The following is a 15,406-nucleotide window of genomic DNA, read 5'->3' as shown; positions in this document are numbered from 1 at the left end:
TATTTAGTGTTCAGTGGGGATGAGGTGCAGGCCACTTGAGTTTTTCCACTCCAACCTTGGAAAATCATTTATAGGCACCTTGTTTTTTTCACAGAGGCATTGTCATGCTCAAACAGGATTAGGGTGCTTAGTTCCAGTATATATGGGTGTGAACCAAGAATGTAATAATAGTAAAACAAAAAAAATACAAAACATTTTTATTAACTTTCCTTTTTATGTCACATTTGATTATGCAACGAAGTTGACACAAGAAACTACTAAACAGATAAGCCAATTTCCCCTTTTGCACAATGATGCTTGTTAATTTAGGAGGTTAACATGTGAACACATCTAAACATTGATAAAAATAAATATTACTGACAAGCTCTTTGGGTAATTAAAGATCCAAATCTTGCACAAAGGTGCATCAGAATTTGGAGCACATAAAAAAGACCTCACATGCACATGTAACAATTTGTCGAAAGCAAACATGAACCTTATTATCTGACTCATTATTGATCAGTCTAAAGTCTAAACTTGACTGGGTTATTTTAAAGAAACCCTGTAACAGTCTGCAAACCTGATTATAATCTATAAAATTATAATCCAAAGTGCACAGTTTCAATCTTGCATGGTCTGTGAAATGTTTTAGGTTACACACAAAAAGGTCTATAAATATAGATCTAAACACCAAAATCTAAACAACCTGTTAATGATCATATGCTTGCACCACAACAACAAGAAAGGTCATTGGACACATTTCTGTTACGGGAATAGGGGGCAGGAAGCATTTCCAGTAAAATAACAAACAGGAATTTTTTTTCTACAAAACTAAAACAAACACAGCAGCTGACATGTTGAATGATTTTTAAATGTATTTTACACAATCTGTAAAATAAAAATTAACATACATTGCTAGTTAAGAAAAAAAAAATCTATTGACTGACACCTTTCAAAATAAGGACATGGGGGTTCTGCACATACTTAGTAGGTTTTAGTTGTGAACATTCTGATTGGTCAAACAAAAAGGAGGATTGAGAAACCAGCTTCCAGGCAAGTGATAAAAAGAAAAAGCAGAGACTAATCAAATACAGTATCCAACAACCTTAGTTAATAGCTTATCTAAAAACTTTTTGTACATGCAGTTAGAATTCTTGTGTCTAGGAGTTACGGTTTGTACTTTTATTTAGATCTACATGAGAAGGTAATAATAAGGACAGTAATGCAGATTATATTACTCCTTGTGCTCGTGCTTTACGTCCAGGAAACAGGTTTGTATATAATATAATATAATATAATATAATATAATATAATATAATATAATATAATATAATATAATATAATATAAAAATTAAGAGTATTTTAAATTGCTGTTTGTTTTATACTGAGTAGTCTAAAACAGTGTTTTTTTGGGGTTTTCTAGTTCCCCAGCTGGTGCAGTGTTATAGCACATTTGATCTAACAGATGGAACATGTGGTAATATTTTGGGGAAAGTGTCTTTTGATGACTGCTGTATGAACCCTTTATATGGCTACAAGGATGACAGCAATGTTTGCAAATCTTGCAGGTAAGTTATGCTTTAGTTTAAGAGTTAATGCTATTAACTTCAGATTTTATATGTATATATTTATTTATTTTGAAAGAGGCAGATGTAGAGGACAGGGGGGTATGGAGACAGATTATCTGCTGCATGGACCCCTAATAGTTTCTCTGCTCTATGTTGTATTGCTCTAAGCCAGTCATTATTCCCTCTCCATATAACTTAGCACATTGTGCACTGTGTATAGCCACATTAATTGGTACCTTCAATGGAAAGCCATTCCATAATGCTAGCTGTAGAACTGTACAGTGACTATGACTGTAGATAGCAAAACATCACAGATAAGCGACATGAATTTAACACTTGTATTTTAATATACAAATGTTATGGTCTTTAGTCAGCCTGCATTTTATATCTATATCAGTCCGAAAGTCATTATAAAAAACTATAAATTTTACCAGGCGGTACCATAATTTGTTTGTACCAGAAAACTGGAACCAAAATAAACAAATATATTCATTTCCATTTAATTTACTGACTTTTAAACAATAGCAACAATTTATACAAAGAAATGATTTAAAAACCTAAAGTTTGTTTAAAGTTTCTAAATGTTTTATCACAGGCATGCTTCATGGACTTCGTGGTCATCCTGGGGTGCATGCTCAATGGCCTGTACTGAGGGCGTGAGGCAGAGAACACGTGCCTGCTATGGCATTGGCAAGTGTAATGACCGAGAAGGTGTGGGAAATAAACAAACTGAACCTTGTGAGGAAGAACCTTGCTGCCCAGGTATGAAAATGGAAATATGAATATATACATTAGATCACCATAGTTAATCAGCAAACATTTGTGGACACCTAACCATAATATTGAATATGTCTTTTAAATATTCCATTGCAACTTGAATCTTTCTTTCAGTTAGAATAATCTCCACTTTTGTGGGAAAACTTTCAACTATATTTTGGTCATAAAAGAGGTCAGACAGTGATGTCAGGAATGTAAATCTGGTGTGTTTAGTGATGTTAAAGTCATGGCACTGGGTAGGGAACTTAAATTCTTCCTCTTCAAATTTAGCAAACTGTTTTTATAGACAGTGAATTGTGCAGGAACAGGTTTGAGCCACTTAGTTCCAGTGAAGGAAAATTGTAATGCTACAACACCAATAGGCATCCTTGACAATCTTTGTGGCAACATTTTGGGGGGAAAAAAACACATATGGGTGGTAGGATGTCCACATTATATTGAATGTATAGTGCATTTTTGTTTACACCAACGTTTATTGTAGCAGTTTCCTAACACCTAGAATTTATTTTAGAAAATGGACAGTGGTCTGACTGGAGTCCTTGGGAGCCATGCTCAGTTACTTGTGAAAAAGGACACAAAAAGGACAAGGACCTGCACTAACCCGCCTCCCAAATGTCATGGTTCTTGTGAGGGCAGCAGCGATGAGTCTGAAATTTGTGACACAGGGATTGTCTGTCCAAGTAAAATACCTTTTTTTCCTAAGTAATGAATTACACATTAATCATGTTATTAATAAAATGCAACAAAGAATGTTGTTTGAAAATCAATGGCAGGATTGATACTTTTCTAATAACATTACTAAATTTACTTGTACTCCACTTATACCACAGCAGTTTGCCAGTGGTTGCAATGGTTTTCTGATAATAAAAACTAACCCAAAAAAATCCCATAATACTCTTTAATTGTACATAGTTACATTACATTGTGTGTAAAACCTGCAAAAGTAGTTCCTGGAATTACTTACTCACAGGACCCTTGGCTTTACCAAGTCAATGTATATGTAATTATATTTTTATATTTTGTAATTCTTTCATGCTTGTTATAGAATGTTGTACCGTTATAGAAAAACCATTAAAACCTTCTGACAATACAGATTTTTTAAAATCAGTCAAAGATACATTGATTTTTTTTTTTTTTACATTAACAATCATGCTACAAAATTTTGGATTAACCATCAAGCCAATATGTGATATTACATAGAATCTATGCTTTTAACTTATATTAAAATGATGCATATATTATGGTGATTCGTCCCTAGCTCATGGAGGCTGGTCCGCATGGGGAAACTGGGGTGCATGTGGAGGGACCTGTAAAGTAGAAGGGGGTTTCACACCTGAACAGCAGAGACAAAGAACATGTACAAACCCTTACCCATCTGTTGAGCCACGTGGCAATGATTGCCCAGGCTCCAGCACAGATAGTCAACACTGCACAAACCTGCCATTTTGTCCAGGTGAGACAAGCAGGAGGAGATTATTGTAATTGTTTATTATTCCAGTAAATAGAGTTCAACAGAGTGGCTATGCTGTTGTTAACAGAGGAAATATGTCTTCACAGTAAATGGAAACTGGGGGCCTTGGTTAGCATTCTCTGAATGCTCTGTGACATGTGGAGTGGGACAACGGACACAAAATCGTAATTGTGATAATCCTGCACCCAAACATAAAGGCAGTGCCTGCTCAGGAGAAAATAGTAGAACAGAGATCTGTGTGGTTTCAAAAAACTGCCCAGGTGAACCACTTTTACATTTGTTTTTCCTTTGGTTTCATTACATATTTAATGTAATGCAGTAAAGGTATAAGCTATAATAATAATTTATTGTTAACTAACATATAATCACATGCTATTTTTAATTCTTCTAAAATGTTGTAAACTCCTTTCAAACTCCCTAACATTGAACAAGATTTTTTTTTCTTTCCATCAGCTAACGGTCACTGGGATGAGTGGTCTCAATGGGGCGAGTGTGAGTCAACAAATGAAAGGGGAATTACATGCAAGAATAGACTAGGGAGGAAAAGGAGAACAAGAAGTTGCGTAGGCAGGAATTATGGAGGAGCTCCCTGTGACGGAGACATTATAACTTTTGAACAGTGCTATGATATTGAAGGCTGTAAAGGTGAGTGCCTATCCACCTAGCACAGTTTTTGTTTGTGAGTAGTGCAGCAATATGGTTTAACAACAATTGGATTAACAATATTTTTGTATTAAATCATTATCACTTTTATACATATTTTTGCATGATGATTCCAACTCTAAAACTAAAGCTTAATGAATAATTGAAAATAAATTCAGGGGTCTATATTTTAAATCATACCTATATATAAAAAAAACATTTATACAACTTCAAATGCAAAAATTTGGGACAATGTGCAAAATGAAAATAAAATCTAAAAAATGCAAATTTCATAAATCCTCTATTTATCCAACTGTTTAATTTTAATAACAGCTTTTCCTGAGTTTTTTGCCCTGTCCCAACTTTCTTGAGATGTGTTGCAGCCATCAAATTTAAAATTACCTCATTTTATTTCTAAACATAGGTCAATTTCATGGTATAAACATTTAATATGTTTTCTACTGTATGTTCTATTGTGAATAAAGTATGGGTTTATAAGATGTGCAGGTCATTGCTATTTGTTTTGCACAGTTTTACACAGTGTCCCAACTTTTTTGGAATTGGGGTTGTATATACTGTATATATTTTTTTAACTCCAAATGTAAGTCAATTAAAAGAAAAATCTACAGGAATGTGAAGGGCAAAAGCTTAACCTGTATTTATTTGCTCCCTGACTGTTTTTACTAATTAACCAGCTGGTCCTGATCAACAAATACCACAAGCCATATGGTCAGAATGGTCTAAATGGGGTTTCTGTAAACCTGACTGTGGAGAAAATTCCATCCAGTCAAGGACGCGGAAGTGTATACCTGACATCTCAAAGTATAGGTAAAGAAAAAAATTATTGTTATTTGTATGCTTAATTATTATTTTTTGTTGCAACAAACATGCGTGTTATTTAGAAGTATTTTGTCTTTACTGTATTTTACCCCCAACACACACACAGAGAGAGAAGAATTGAAATGTTCACTGGTAAACCGGATATTTCCTGCCAGCCTTTGACAGGAACCGAAAAAGCGGAAGAGAATAGACCATGCTTAAATCTTCCAAAGTGTTAGATCATGTTTATATGCCCTCGGAAATCTGACCAATAAAAGATTCTGTATATAAATTGTTTCTACGCCTTTTCTTCTGTGATGACAATTTATGTAAGCTTTCTGCTATTCAGTATGGCTGTGTGTCCCAAAACCCACCTTACTGAAAGCACTGCTTTTAAGAGAGAGAGAGAGAGAGAGAGAGAGAGAGTGTGTGTGTGTGTGTGTGTATGTATGTATGTGTGTGTGTTTAGTGTAGTGTTGTCACTGAAAAACTGACACAGACGCAAAAAGCTTTTCCGTGCCAGTTTCCGTAGTGTAGTGGTTATCACGTTCGCCTCACACGCGAAAGGTCCCCGGTTCGAAACCGGGCGGAAACATTATTGTTACAGTTTAAACTTTTACACCCTATTTTATTATATTGACTAAATGTAGTAATCATTTATCAAAAAAGCTCAAATTAAATTGATTAAATAAATGGAAAACACCCATGACCATGTTTACTAATTCCTATTCCATTATAGCACTAAAGCCATATAATAATAGGTAGGAAAGAGTGAGAGACACATTAAAAACTTCAAAAAAAAACGTAATTTGTTAATAGAATAAAATGATAATCCACACTGATGAATCGTAAAACTAGTTATGACATCAGTCTTGTTGTGCCTGTGTGTTTGAGGGAGAAAGAGAAGAGACATGCTACATTGTTAATCATAAATAATATTAAATTATAAAGCAATGTATCAGAGATACTTAAAAAAATGATTTACTTTTAGTTTAACAGGAAAACATCTAAAACTGAAAAGAGTTTTATTGGCCGATCAGACAAATACAGTATGAGATGTATCAGAACAAAAAGTACTTCGGGCCAAGCGAGAAAATGCCCTTTCTGCCAGATGGAAAGTCCACCCCTGAAAGTAAATGTAATTAATTCCTGTACTTGAGTAGCTTTTTTGAGTTTCTGTACTTTTATAGTAGAAAATAGTACTTTTCTGTACTATTTTCATTTGCAAAGACTTCTACTTTACTTCATTATATTTCAAAGTAAAATAAATTACTTTATACTCAAATACATTTTGTGAAATCACTCGTTTTTTTTTTGGTTATTAACTTTTTCATAAACATACATTCAAAATCTGTGGTAAGTTCTCCAAAAATTTTGTTATTTATATATATTTATCTACCTACTGAGTTCCTTTAAAAACTGTGTGCAAGTGTATTGATGCTGTTATGAAGCAAAGGGTGGTTGATTTTATGATTTTATTTGGACTGTTCATTTACTTTCCATTTTGTGAAGTGTTAAGAATTAACTATTAACGCTACTATTTTTGTAAACATTCTTATTTTACAGCATTTTTCAAAGTGTCCAAAACTACCAAACCAAAAGTACCGTATCTTACAATAGAAAACTTTTTTATTTATTTATTTATTTATTTTAGTATTTTAGGACTAGCCCAATTTGGCAACCCCGTCATTAACTAACATTTTATATTAACTCAAACATTTTAATTGAATTTGACCTGTATGGCTTTGCGCATGAAGACAATAAAGATTAACATTTGCTGAACAGTTGAGGTAGAAGATTGTGCTCTGTCCCACCTGACTCTGTGGATAAGACTCTGCTGTGTTCAGTTTGGACAAACCCAAAACTAACCAAGACAGAAACTAAAGCTGAGTAAATCTTTCAGAGCAATGGGACTAAGATGGGTAAAAGACTCAAAGATTACATTTTAAAACATTTATCATTACATTTCTGTTGGGAGTAAAACATTTCCTGAATCTGTTTTTGCATCTTCTTCTGTGCATCTTTGTCTCCATACTACTCTGTCCTGTACATCTGACTTCTTTCAAACCAACTTCTTGCATATTTTCCCTCACCACATCCATGAAACTTCTCCTTGGTCTTTCTCTTTACCTTATTCATGGTGGCTCCATCCTCATCATTCTCCTACCGATGTACCCCATGTCCCTCCTCTGCACATGTCCAAACCATCTTAATCATGTCTCTCTCACTTTGTCCTCCTACATGCACTGTCCCTCAATTAAACTTGTTTTTAATCCTGTCCATCTTCGTCCCTCCCAATCAAATCTCAGAATCTTCAACTCTGACACCTCCAGCTCCGCCTCCTGTCTTTTAGTCAATGCTACTGTCTCTAAACCATACAACATCGCAGGTCTCACCACAGTCCTATAAACTTTCCCTTTCACTCTTGCAGTTACCCTTCATAGTCCATGGAGACTTCTGTCTGACCTCGTCCGTCAGCCTGTCTATCACCACTGCAAACAGGAAAGGGCTTAGAGCCGATCCTTGATGCAGTCCAACCTCTACCTTGAACCAGTCTGTTGTTCCTACTGCACACTTTACTGCTGTCACACTGTCCCCATGCATCTCCTGCACCACCCTCACATACTTCTCTGCCACACCTGACATCCTCATACAATACCACAACACCTCTCTCCACCCAGTCATACGTTTTTTCTAGATCCACAAACACACAATGCAACTCCTTCTGACCTTCTTTTGTACTTCTCTATTATCATCGTGACTTCTTCTTCTTCTTTCAGCTGCTCCCATTAGGGGTCGCCACAGCGGATCATCCGTCTCCATATCACCCTGTCCTCTACATCTGCCTCTTTCACACCAACTACCTGCATGTCTTCCCTCACCACATCCATGAACCTCCTCCTTGGCCTTCCTCTTTTCCTCCTACCTGGTGGCTCCATCTTCAACATTCTTCTACCAATATAATTCATGTCCCTTCTCTGCACATGTCCAAACCATCTCAATCTCGCCTCCCTCACCTTGTCGCCAAAACATCCTACATGTGCTGTCCCTCTAATAAACTCATTTCTAATCTTGTCCATCCTCGTCACTCCCAACGAAAACCTTAACATCTTCAGCTCTGCTACCTCCAGCTCTGCCTCCTGCCTTTTACTCAATGCCACTGTCTCTAATCCATACAACATCGCAGGTCTCACCACAGTCCTATAAACTTTCCCTTTCATTCTTGCAGATACCCTACTATCACAAATCACTCCTGTCACTCTTCTCCACCCACTCCACCCTGCCTGCACTCTTTTCTTTACTTCTCTAACACACTCTCCATTACTTTGCACTGTTGACCCCAGGTACCTGAACTCCTCCACCTTCTCCACCTCTTCTCCCTGCAACCGCATTACTCCACTGCCCTCCCTCTCATTCACACACATGTACTCTGTCTTACTCCTACTGACTTTCATTCCCCTTCTCTCCAGCGCATATCTCCACCTCTCCAGGCTCTTCTCAACCTGCTCTACTCTCACCACAAATCACAATATCATCTGCAAACATCATAGTCCAGGAGACTCCTGTCTGACCTCGTCCGTCAACCTGTCCATCACCACTGCAAACAGGAAAGGGCTCAGGGCCGATCCTTGATGCAGTCCAACCTTCACTCTGAACCAGTCTGTCGTACCTACTGCACACTTCACTGCCGTCACACTGTCCTCATACATGTCCTGCACCACCTTTACATACTTCTCTGACACACCTGACTTCCTCATACAATACCACAACTCCTCTCTTGGCACTCTGTCGTACGCTTTCTCTAAATCCACAAATACACAATGCAATTCCTTCTGTCCTTCTCTATACTTCTCCATCAACATCCTCAAAGCAAATAAGGCATCTGTGGTGCTCTTCCTCGGCATGAAACCATACTGTTGCTCACAGATGGTCACCTCTTCTCTCAGCCTGGCTTCCACTACTCTTTCCCATAACTTCATGGTGTGACTGATCAACTTAATTCCCCTGTAGTTACTGCAGGTCTGCACATCTCCCTTATGCTTAAAGATCGGTACCAGCACACTCCTTCTCCATTCCTCAGGCATCCTCTCCCCTTCCAGAATCCTGTTAAACAATCTGGTTAAAAACTCCACTGCCATCTCTCCTAAACATCTCCACGCCTCTACCGGTATGTCATCTGGTCCAACCGACTTTCCATTCTTCATCCTCTTAATCGCTGCTCTCACTTCCTCCTTACTAATCCTATCTACATCCTGCTTCACCAACTCCACATCCTCCAACCTTCTCTCTGTGATTTTCCTCATTCATCAGCTGCTCAAAATACTCCCTCCACCTTCTCAACACACTCTCCTCACTAGTCAACACATTTCCTCTCCATCCTTTATTGCTCTAACTTGCAGTACATCCTTCCCAGCTCGGTCCCTCTGCCTGGCCAATCGGTATAACTCCTTTTCTCCTTCCTTAGTGTCCAACCTCTTATACAGCTCCTCATATGCCTTTTCCTTGGCTTTCGCCACATCCCTTTTACCTGCTGCCGCATCTCCTTGTACTCCTGCCTACTTTTCTCATCACTCTGTCGATCCCACTTCTGTTTTGCCAACCTCTTTCCCTAATGCTCTCCTGCACTTCCTCATTCCACCACCACGTCTCCTTGTCTTGCTTTCTATTTCCAGATGTCACACCAAGTACTTTTCTAGCTGCCTCCCTCATCACTCCTGCAGTAGTTCCCCAATCATCCGGCACCTCTTCACCACCACCAAGCCCCTGTCTGACCTCTTCCCTGAACCTCACTACACTCTTCCTCCTTCAGTTTCCACCATCTTATTCTTCTTTCAATCCTTACATTCCTCCTCTTCTTCTTCGCCTCCAAAACCATCCTACAGACCACCATCCGATGCTGTCTAGCTACACTGTCCCCGCCAACACCTTACAGTCTCCAATCTCCTTCAGGTTGCATCTCCTGCATAGCACATAGTCCACCTGTGTGCACCTTCCTCCACTCTTATCGTCACCCTATGATCCTCCTTCTTCTTAAAATACGTGTTCACCACTGCCATTTCCATCCTTTTAGCAAAATCTACCACCATCTGCCCTTCCACATTCCTCTCCTTAAAACCATACCTACCCATCACCTCCTCATCACCTCTGTTCCCTTCACCTACATGCCCATTAAAGTCTGCCCCAATCACCAATCGTTCTTTCCTAGGTACACCATCTACCACGTCATCTAATTCACTCCAGAATCTTTCCTTTTCCTCCATCTCACAGCCAACTTGTGGAGCATAGGCACTGATGACATTTATCATCATCCTTCAACTTCCACCTTCACGATCATCACCCTATCAGAAACTCTCTTCACCTCCACTACACTCTTACTGTACTCTTCCTTCAGAATCACCCCTACACCATTTCTCTTCCCATCCACACCATGATAAAACAGTTTAAATCCACCTCCAATGTTCCTGGCCTTACTCCCTTTCCACTTGGTCTCCTGAACACACAGCATATCTACCTTTCTCCTCTCCATCATATCAGCTATCTCTCTCCCTTTACCCGTCATAGTACCAACATTTAAAGTACCAACCCGAACCTCTACTCTCCTGCACTGCTCCTTTTCCTGCCGTCTCTGTAGACGTCTTCCTCCTCTCCTTCTCCTCCTTCGGCCAACAGTAGCCCAATTTTCACCGGTACCCTGTCGGCTAACGATACCTGTGGCGGTCGTTCTTAACCCAGGCCTCGACCGATCCGGTATGAAATTCTCCTTTGTGATCCGCATATTTGATTTGGCACATGTTTTACGCTGGATGCCCTTCCTAACGCAACCCTCCCCATTTACCCGGGCTTGGGACCGGCACTAAGAGTGCACTGGCTTGTGCCCCCCTAATGGCTGGGTTATATTATCATCGTGACTGATCAACTTTATTCCCCTGTAGTTACTGCAGGTCTGCACATCTCCCTTTTTCTTAAAAATCGGTACCAGCACACTCCATCTCCATTTCTCAGGCATCGTTTTACTAACCAAAATTTTGTTGAACAACATCTCCATGCTTCTACTGGTATGTTATCTGGTCCAACCGACTTTCCACTCTTCAACCTCTTAATAGCTTCCCTCACTTCCTTCTTACTAATCCTATCCCCTTCCTGTTTTATTCTCTACACATCATCCGACCTTCTCTCTCTCTCTTATTTTCCTTGTTCATCAGCTGCTCAAAATACTCCCTCCACCCTCTCAACACTAGTCAACACAAAACCATTCTACAGACCAGGGGTTTTCAACCGGTGGTCCGCGGCCCCCTGGTGGTCCGCGGCGGCATTGCATGTGGTCCGTGACAGCCTACATATTTTCACTATTAAAATCCCTTTATTTCCATAATTTATTTTTCCGAACATTTTCAGAATATTGGCACATTAGTGGAAAACTGCATTTAATGAAAATATCTAAAATATTCAAACTGACACAGGATAGGCTAGCTTTGCACCTATCAGTGGTAACTAACGAGTGGAGAGTGTAACATGGCTACGTTCCCTTCAGTTGAGGAATATTCTGACAGCATTGACATTAAAGACATTGTGTGTGAGCATTTGAGGAAGCTTGTGGTTCAATTCCAAAAGTACTTCAATGATTCATTTGACAGCAAATGGATCCTGCTCCCATTCAGTGATGATGCAGCAGCAGCATGGGCGTAAATTTCATTTAACAGTAGGGGGGGACAATTAATGTAACATTTCTCATGAGCAATTTTTGAGGGGGGGACACAAATAATACAGTCAAATTGTACTTACAGTATAAAGACACAGTACATTATTATTATTGTATCATGGAGACTGCGTCAATTACAATGGTAATTCAAACTACTTTACATAAAGAAAGTAAAACTATCATAAAAATAATCACAACAATAAAAACAAGGAATTAAAAAAAATGTTTAACATTTTATTTACAAATTAATGAAGATAAACAATATGCTAACTGTGTGTTAATTTTAACATTAAACCAAGTCGTCCCAAATAAAACACTGCATGGGAAACGGCTTTGGTGTGTTAGTGTCAGTGCACTATGCTACAAGCTATTGTACACAAGCTAACGTTCACTAGATAAGTGATATTTTAATCGCTAATAGAGCAGATTCATGGAAACTTACATCCGTAATCAGCATTTTTGCCGCAACTAATTTATGAATAAGTCTGCATCAACTACATTATAGAGAATTGCTTTATTTAGTGAATAAAATAAGTGAATAAAATACCCTACTTAATGGAGTTGAACATTAATTGAGCCGCAGTCACACACCTGACTCGTGTGTGTAGTGAAGGTGAGATAAACTGAGAAAACAGGCAGTGGGTCAAACCACTGTGAGGAAGGGGAGGGGGAACTCAACTGTTTCTAAATGCATTTTTGCGATTTGTTTCTACTTACACAATTATTTTAGGTATACATACACATTTTTTTCATATAATAGAGAATACACATAATAGAGAGTGATTTACGCCCATGAGCAGCAGGGTCAAGCTTAACTACTGTAGAAGAGGATCAGCTCATAGAGATGTCCACAGACTCTGTCAGGTGGCATATGTATGATACACAACCCCATATAAAGTTCTGGATAAGTTGCCAGACAGAATTTCCAGAGCTTACAGTAAAAGCATTGAGGTGTCTTTTACCCTTTCCAACTACATACCTTTGTAAAAGCGGTTTTTCCACACTGGCATATCTAAAGAACAAGTACAGGGCAAGGCTAGAACCAGAGAATGATATAATGCTGTCACTGTGTACCACTATATTACCACGAATAGACAGACTGTGTGGAAGTCACCACGCCCCCACACACACACCCTTCTGACCATACAGATTTTTTTAAATCAGTCGAAGATACATTGATTTTTTTTACATTAACAATCAAGCTACAATATTTTGGATTAACCATCAAGCCAATATGTGATATTACATAGAATCTATTATTTTAATTAAAATGATGTATATATTTATTTGTTATTTGTTATTTGATGTAGTTTGAACTTTTACACCCTATTTTATTATATTGATTAAATGTAGTAATCATTTATCAAAAAAGCTCAAATTAAATTGATTAAATAAATGGAAAACGCCCATGACCATGTTTACTAATTCCTGTTCCATTACAGCACTAAAGCCATATAATAATAGGTAGGAAAGAGTGAGAGACACATTAAAAACTTTAAAAAAACCGTAATTTATTAATAGAATAAAATGATAATCCACACTGATGAATCGTAAAACTTTGAGGGAGAAAGAGAAGAGACACGCTACAGAAGAGACACCCCCCCACACAATAGTGGGCCGCGGATTAATTGTTAGTCAGAATGGTGGTCCCTGGCACAGAACCAGTTGAAAACCCCTGTTACAGTTCACCATCCGATGCTGTCTAACTGCACTGAACCCTGTCAAACATTAGTCTTCAATCTATTTCAGGTTGCATGTTTTCCGGAAGCCGAAATAGCTCAGTTGGGAGAGCGTTAGACTGAAGATCTAAAGGTCCCTGGTTCGATCCCGGGTTTCGGCAGTTTTTTAATCCTTGCTTATTTTTTTGTCAGTTGTTCGTTTTGTGGAAAATTGTTCTGAAAAGAAGCGCACGTTTTCGCAGATTTTCATTGTTTCACGAAACCGAGGGATATTTATTGGGACACGATCAAGTCAAAATTTCACATAAACACGATCAACCCTAACCCGCTATAAATCTGAGCTGAAATAATACTCTCAAAACGTAGTATTAAGGCCACATATTTTTTTCTGGAATTATTGCGTTGAAATTAATATTATAATCAATATTAATAATTAATATTATATATAGAAATTAAATCCTACTTACTGCAAACCTGCATGTCGTTTCCGTAGTGTAGTGGTTATCACGTTCGCCTCACACGCGAAAGGTCCCCGGTTCGAAACCGGGCGGAAACATATTCTTTTCTTGTATAATTATTTTTTTTGTTGTTTAGCATAAAGTTCATTGGTTAATCACTTTAAACGAATATGCATCATCTTCTATACTTGAAATTGGTTTGTATTTATATAGCACTTTTAACAGTTGACACTGTAACAAAAGCAGCTATACAGGAAATCTGGATGGAGGGAAAGGACACCCTTGAGACAACATGCTTATAATTTGCTTATATGGCTTATATAAAACAAGACATTCCTCCAAAAAACAATGAAAGGCAAAAACGTATCAGGTGAAAACACCTTCAGTATTCACATATATGATGGGAAGCTTGTTTTCATTAAAGAAATGGTCTGATGAGATCAACGCTCTTTGGGGTATGCAAAAACAAGACAGCTTAGCACCCAAAGAACACCATCCTCCTCCTCCATGCTATGAAGCTGCTTCTTTTTAACTGGGAGTGGATCTCTATTCAAGATAGACGAAATCATGGATAGCATTAATTGGCAAACAAAAAAGCCAGCAAAACAATTTCTGCTTTGGTTCTGAGAGACTCTGCCTTTTTAAAATACTCTATTTATACCCAGTCATCTTACCCAATCATCAAATTCTAAAAATAATTTTTCTTTAAAATAATACATTTCCTCAGTTTCCCAAACATTTTATATATTGTCTATGTTCTATTATGAATAAAACATGGTTTATGAGATTTGCAAATCATTTCATTCTGATTTTATTTACTTTTTACAAAAAAATTTCAATTCTTTTGGAATTGAAGTTGTACAAAGCAGAGTGATGACCAAATTAAGATCTGCTGGATCATGGTAGATCTAGTGCAAATATTTTTGATAGAAACGCATATGTTCCCTTTGTTTTTATGCAGTACATGAGTTATGACGATTTACTTTAGCCTAACAAATTTACAAATGTTCAATTTTATTTTCATTGAAAAATTCTCCTTTAGTATGAACAGCTTTATACAATTTTGGCATCTGGACAGTTAGTTTCTTAAAACATTCAGCTAAAACCCTTTGCTATGATTCTTGTAAAACTTGTCAAAGGTGTTCTTCACTACTTAGATATTTCTTTCTGACCATGCAATCCAGTTCATCCTAGAGCATTTAAATGTTGAATGGGCAGGCCATTTCATGATAGACAACACTCCAGCCAACTGTTTGCTATCTAAATAATGCTTGGACATATACTTCAGGTCAAGTCTTCAGCAGTCCCAGTGG

The 15,406-nt window shown here is 37.9% G+C and overlaps 1 protein-coding gene and 3 non-coding genes across 4 annotated transcripts; all 4 read left to right on the top strand.

Annotated features, from left to right (window-relative positions):
• Positions 1 to 1,049: 1,049 nt before the first annotated feature.
• On the top strand, positions 1,050 to 5,548 carry LOC124400068 (properdin-like). Its single transcript, XM_046871607.1, is given in 10 exon segments — positions 1,050 to 1,250; positions 1,403 to 1,547; positions 2,143 to 2,309; positions 2,836 to 2,896; positions 2,898 to 3,004; positions 3,583 to 3,777; positions 3,882 to 4,055; positions 4,249 to 4,440; positions 5,133 to 5,265; positions 5,384 to 5,548. Coding segments are annotated over 10 exon segments (1,335 nt in total). The 5' UTR covers positions 1,050 to 1,201; the 3' UTR covers positions 5,496 to 5,548.
• A 230-nt stretch (positions 5,549 to 5,778) lies between these two features.
• Positions 5,779 to 5,851, top strand: trnav-cac. Its single transcript has one exon. It is a non-coding gene; the product is annotated as a tRNA-Val (tRNA).
• A 7,872-nt stretch (positions 5,852 to 13,723) lies between these two features.
• Positions 13,724 to 13,796, top strand: trnaf-gaa. The gene has a single exon. It is a non-coding gene; the product is annotated as a tRNA-Phe (tRNA).
• Positions 13,797 to 14,118: 322 nt separating this feature from the next.
• Positions 14,119 to 14,191, top strand: trnav-cac. The gene has a single exon. It is a non-coding gene; the product is annotated as a tRNA-Val (tRNA).
• Positions 14,192 to 15,406: the final 1,215 nt, after the last annotated feature.

The sequence above is a fragment of the Silurus meridionalis genome, chromosome 17 (genome assembly GCF_014805685.1).
Source record: "Silurus meridionalis isolate SWU-2019-XX chromosome 17, ASM1480568v1, whole genome shotgun sequence".
Classification (NCBI taxonomy): Eukaryota; Metazoa; Chordata; class Actinopteri; order Siluriformes; family Siluridae; genus Silurus; species Silurus meridionalis.
This window is presented reverse-complemented; position numbering and strand designations above follow the sequence as displayed.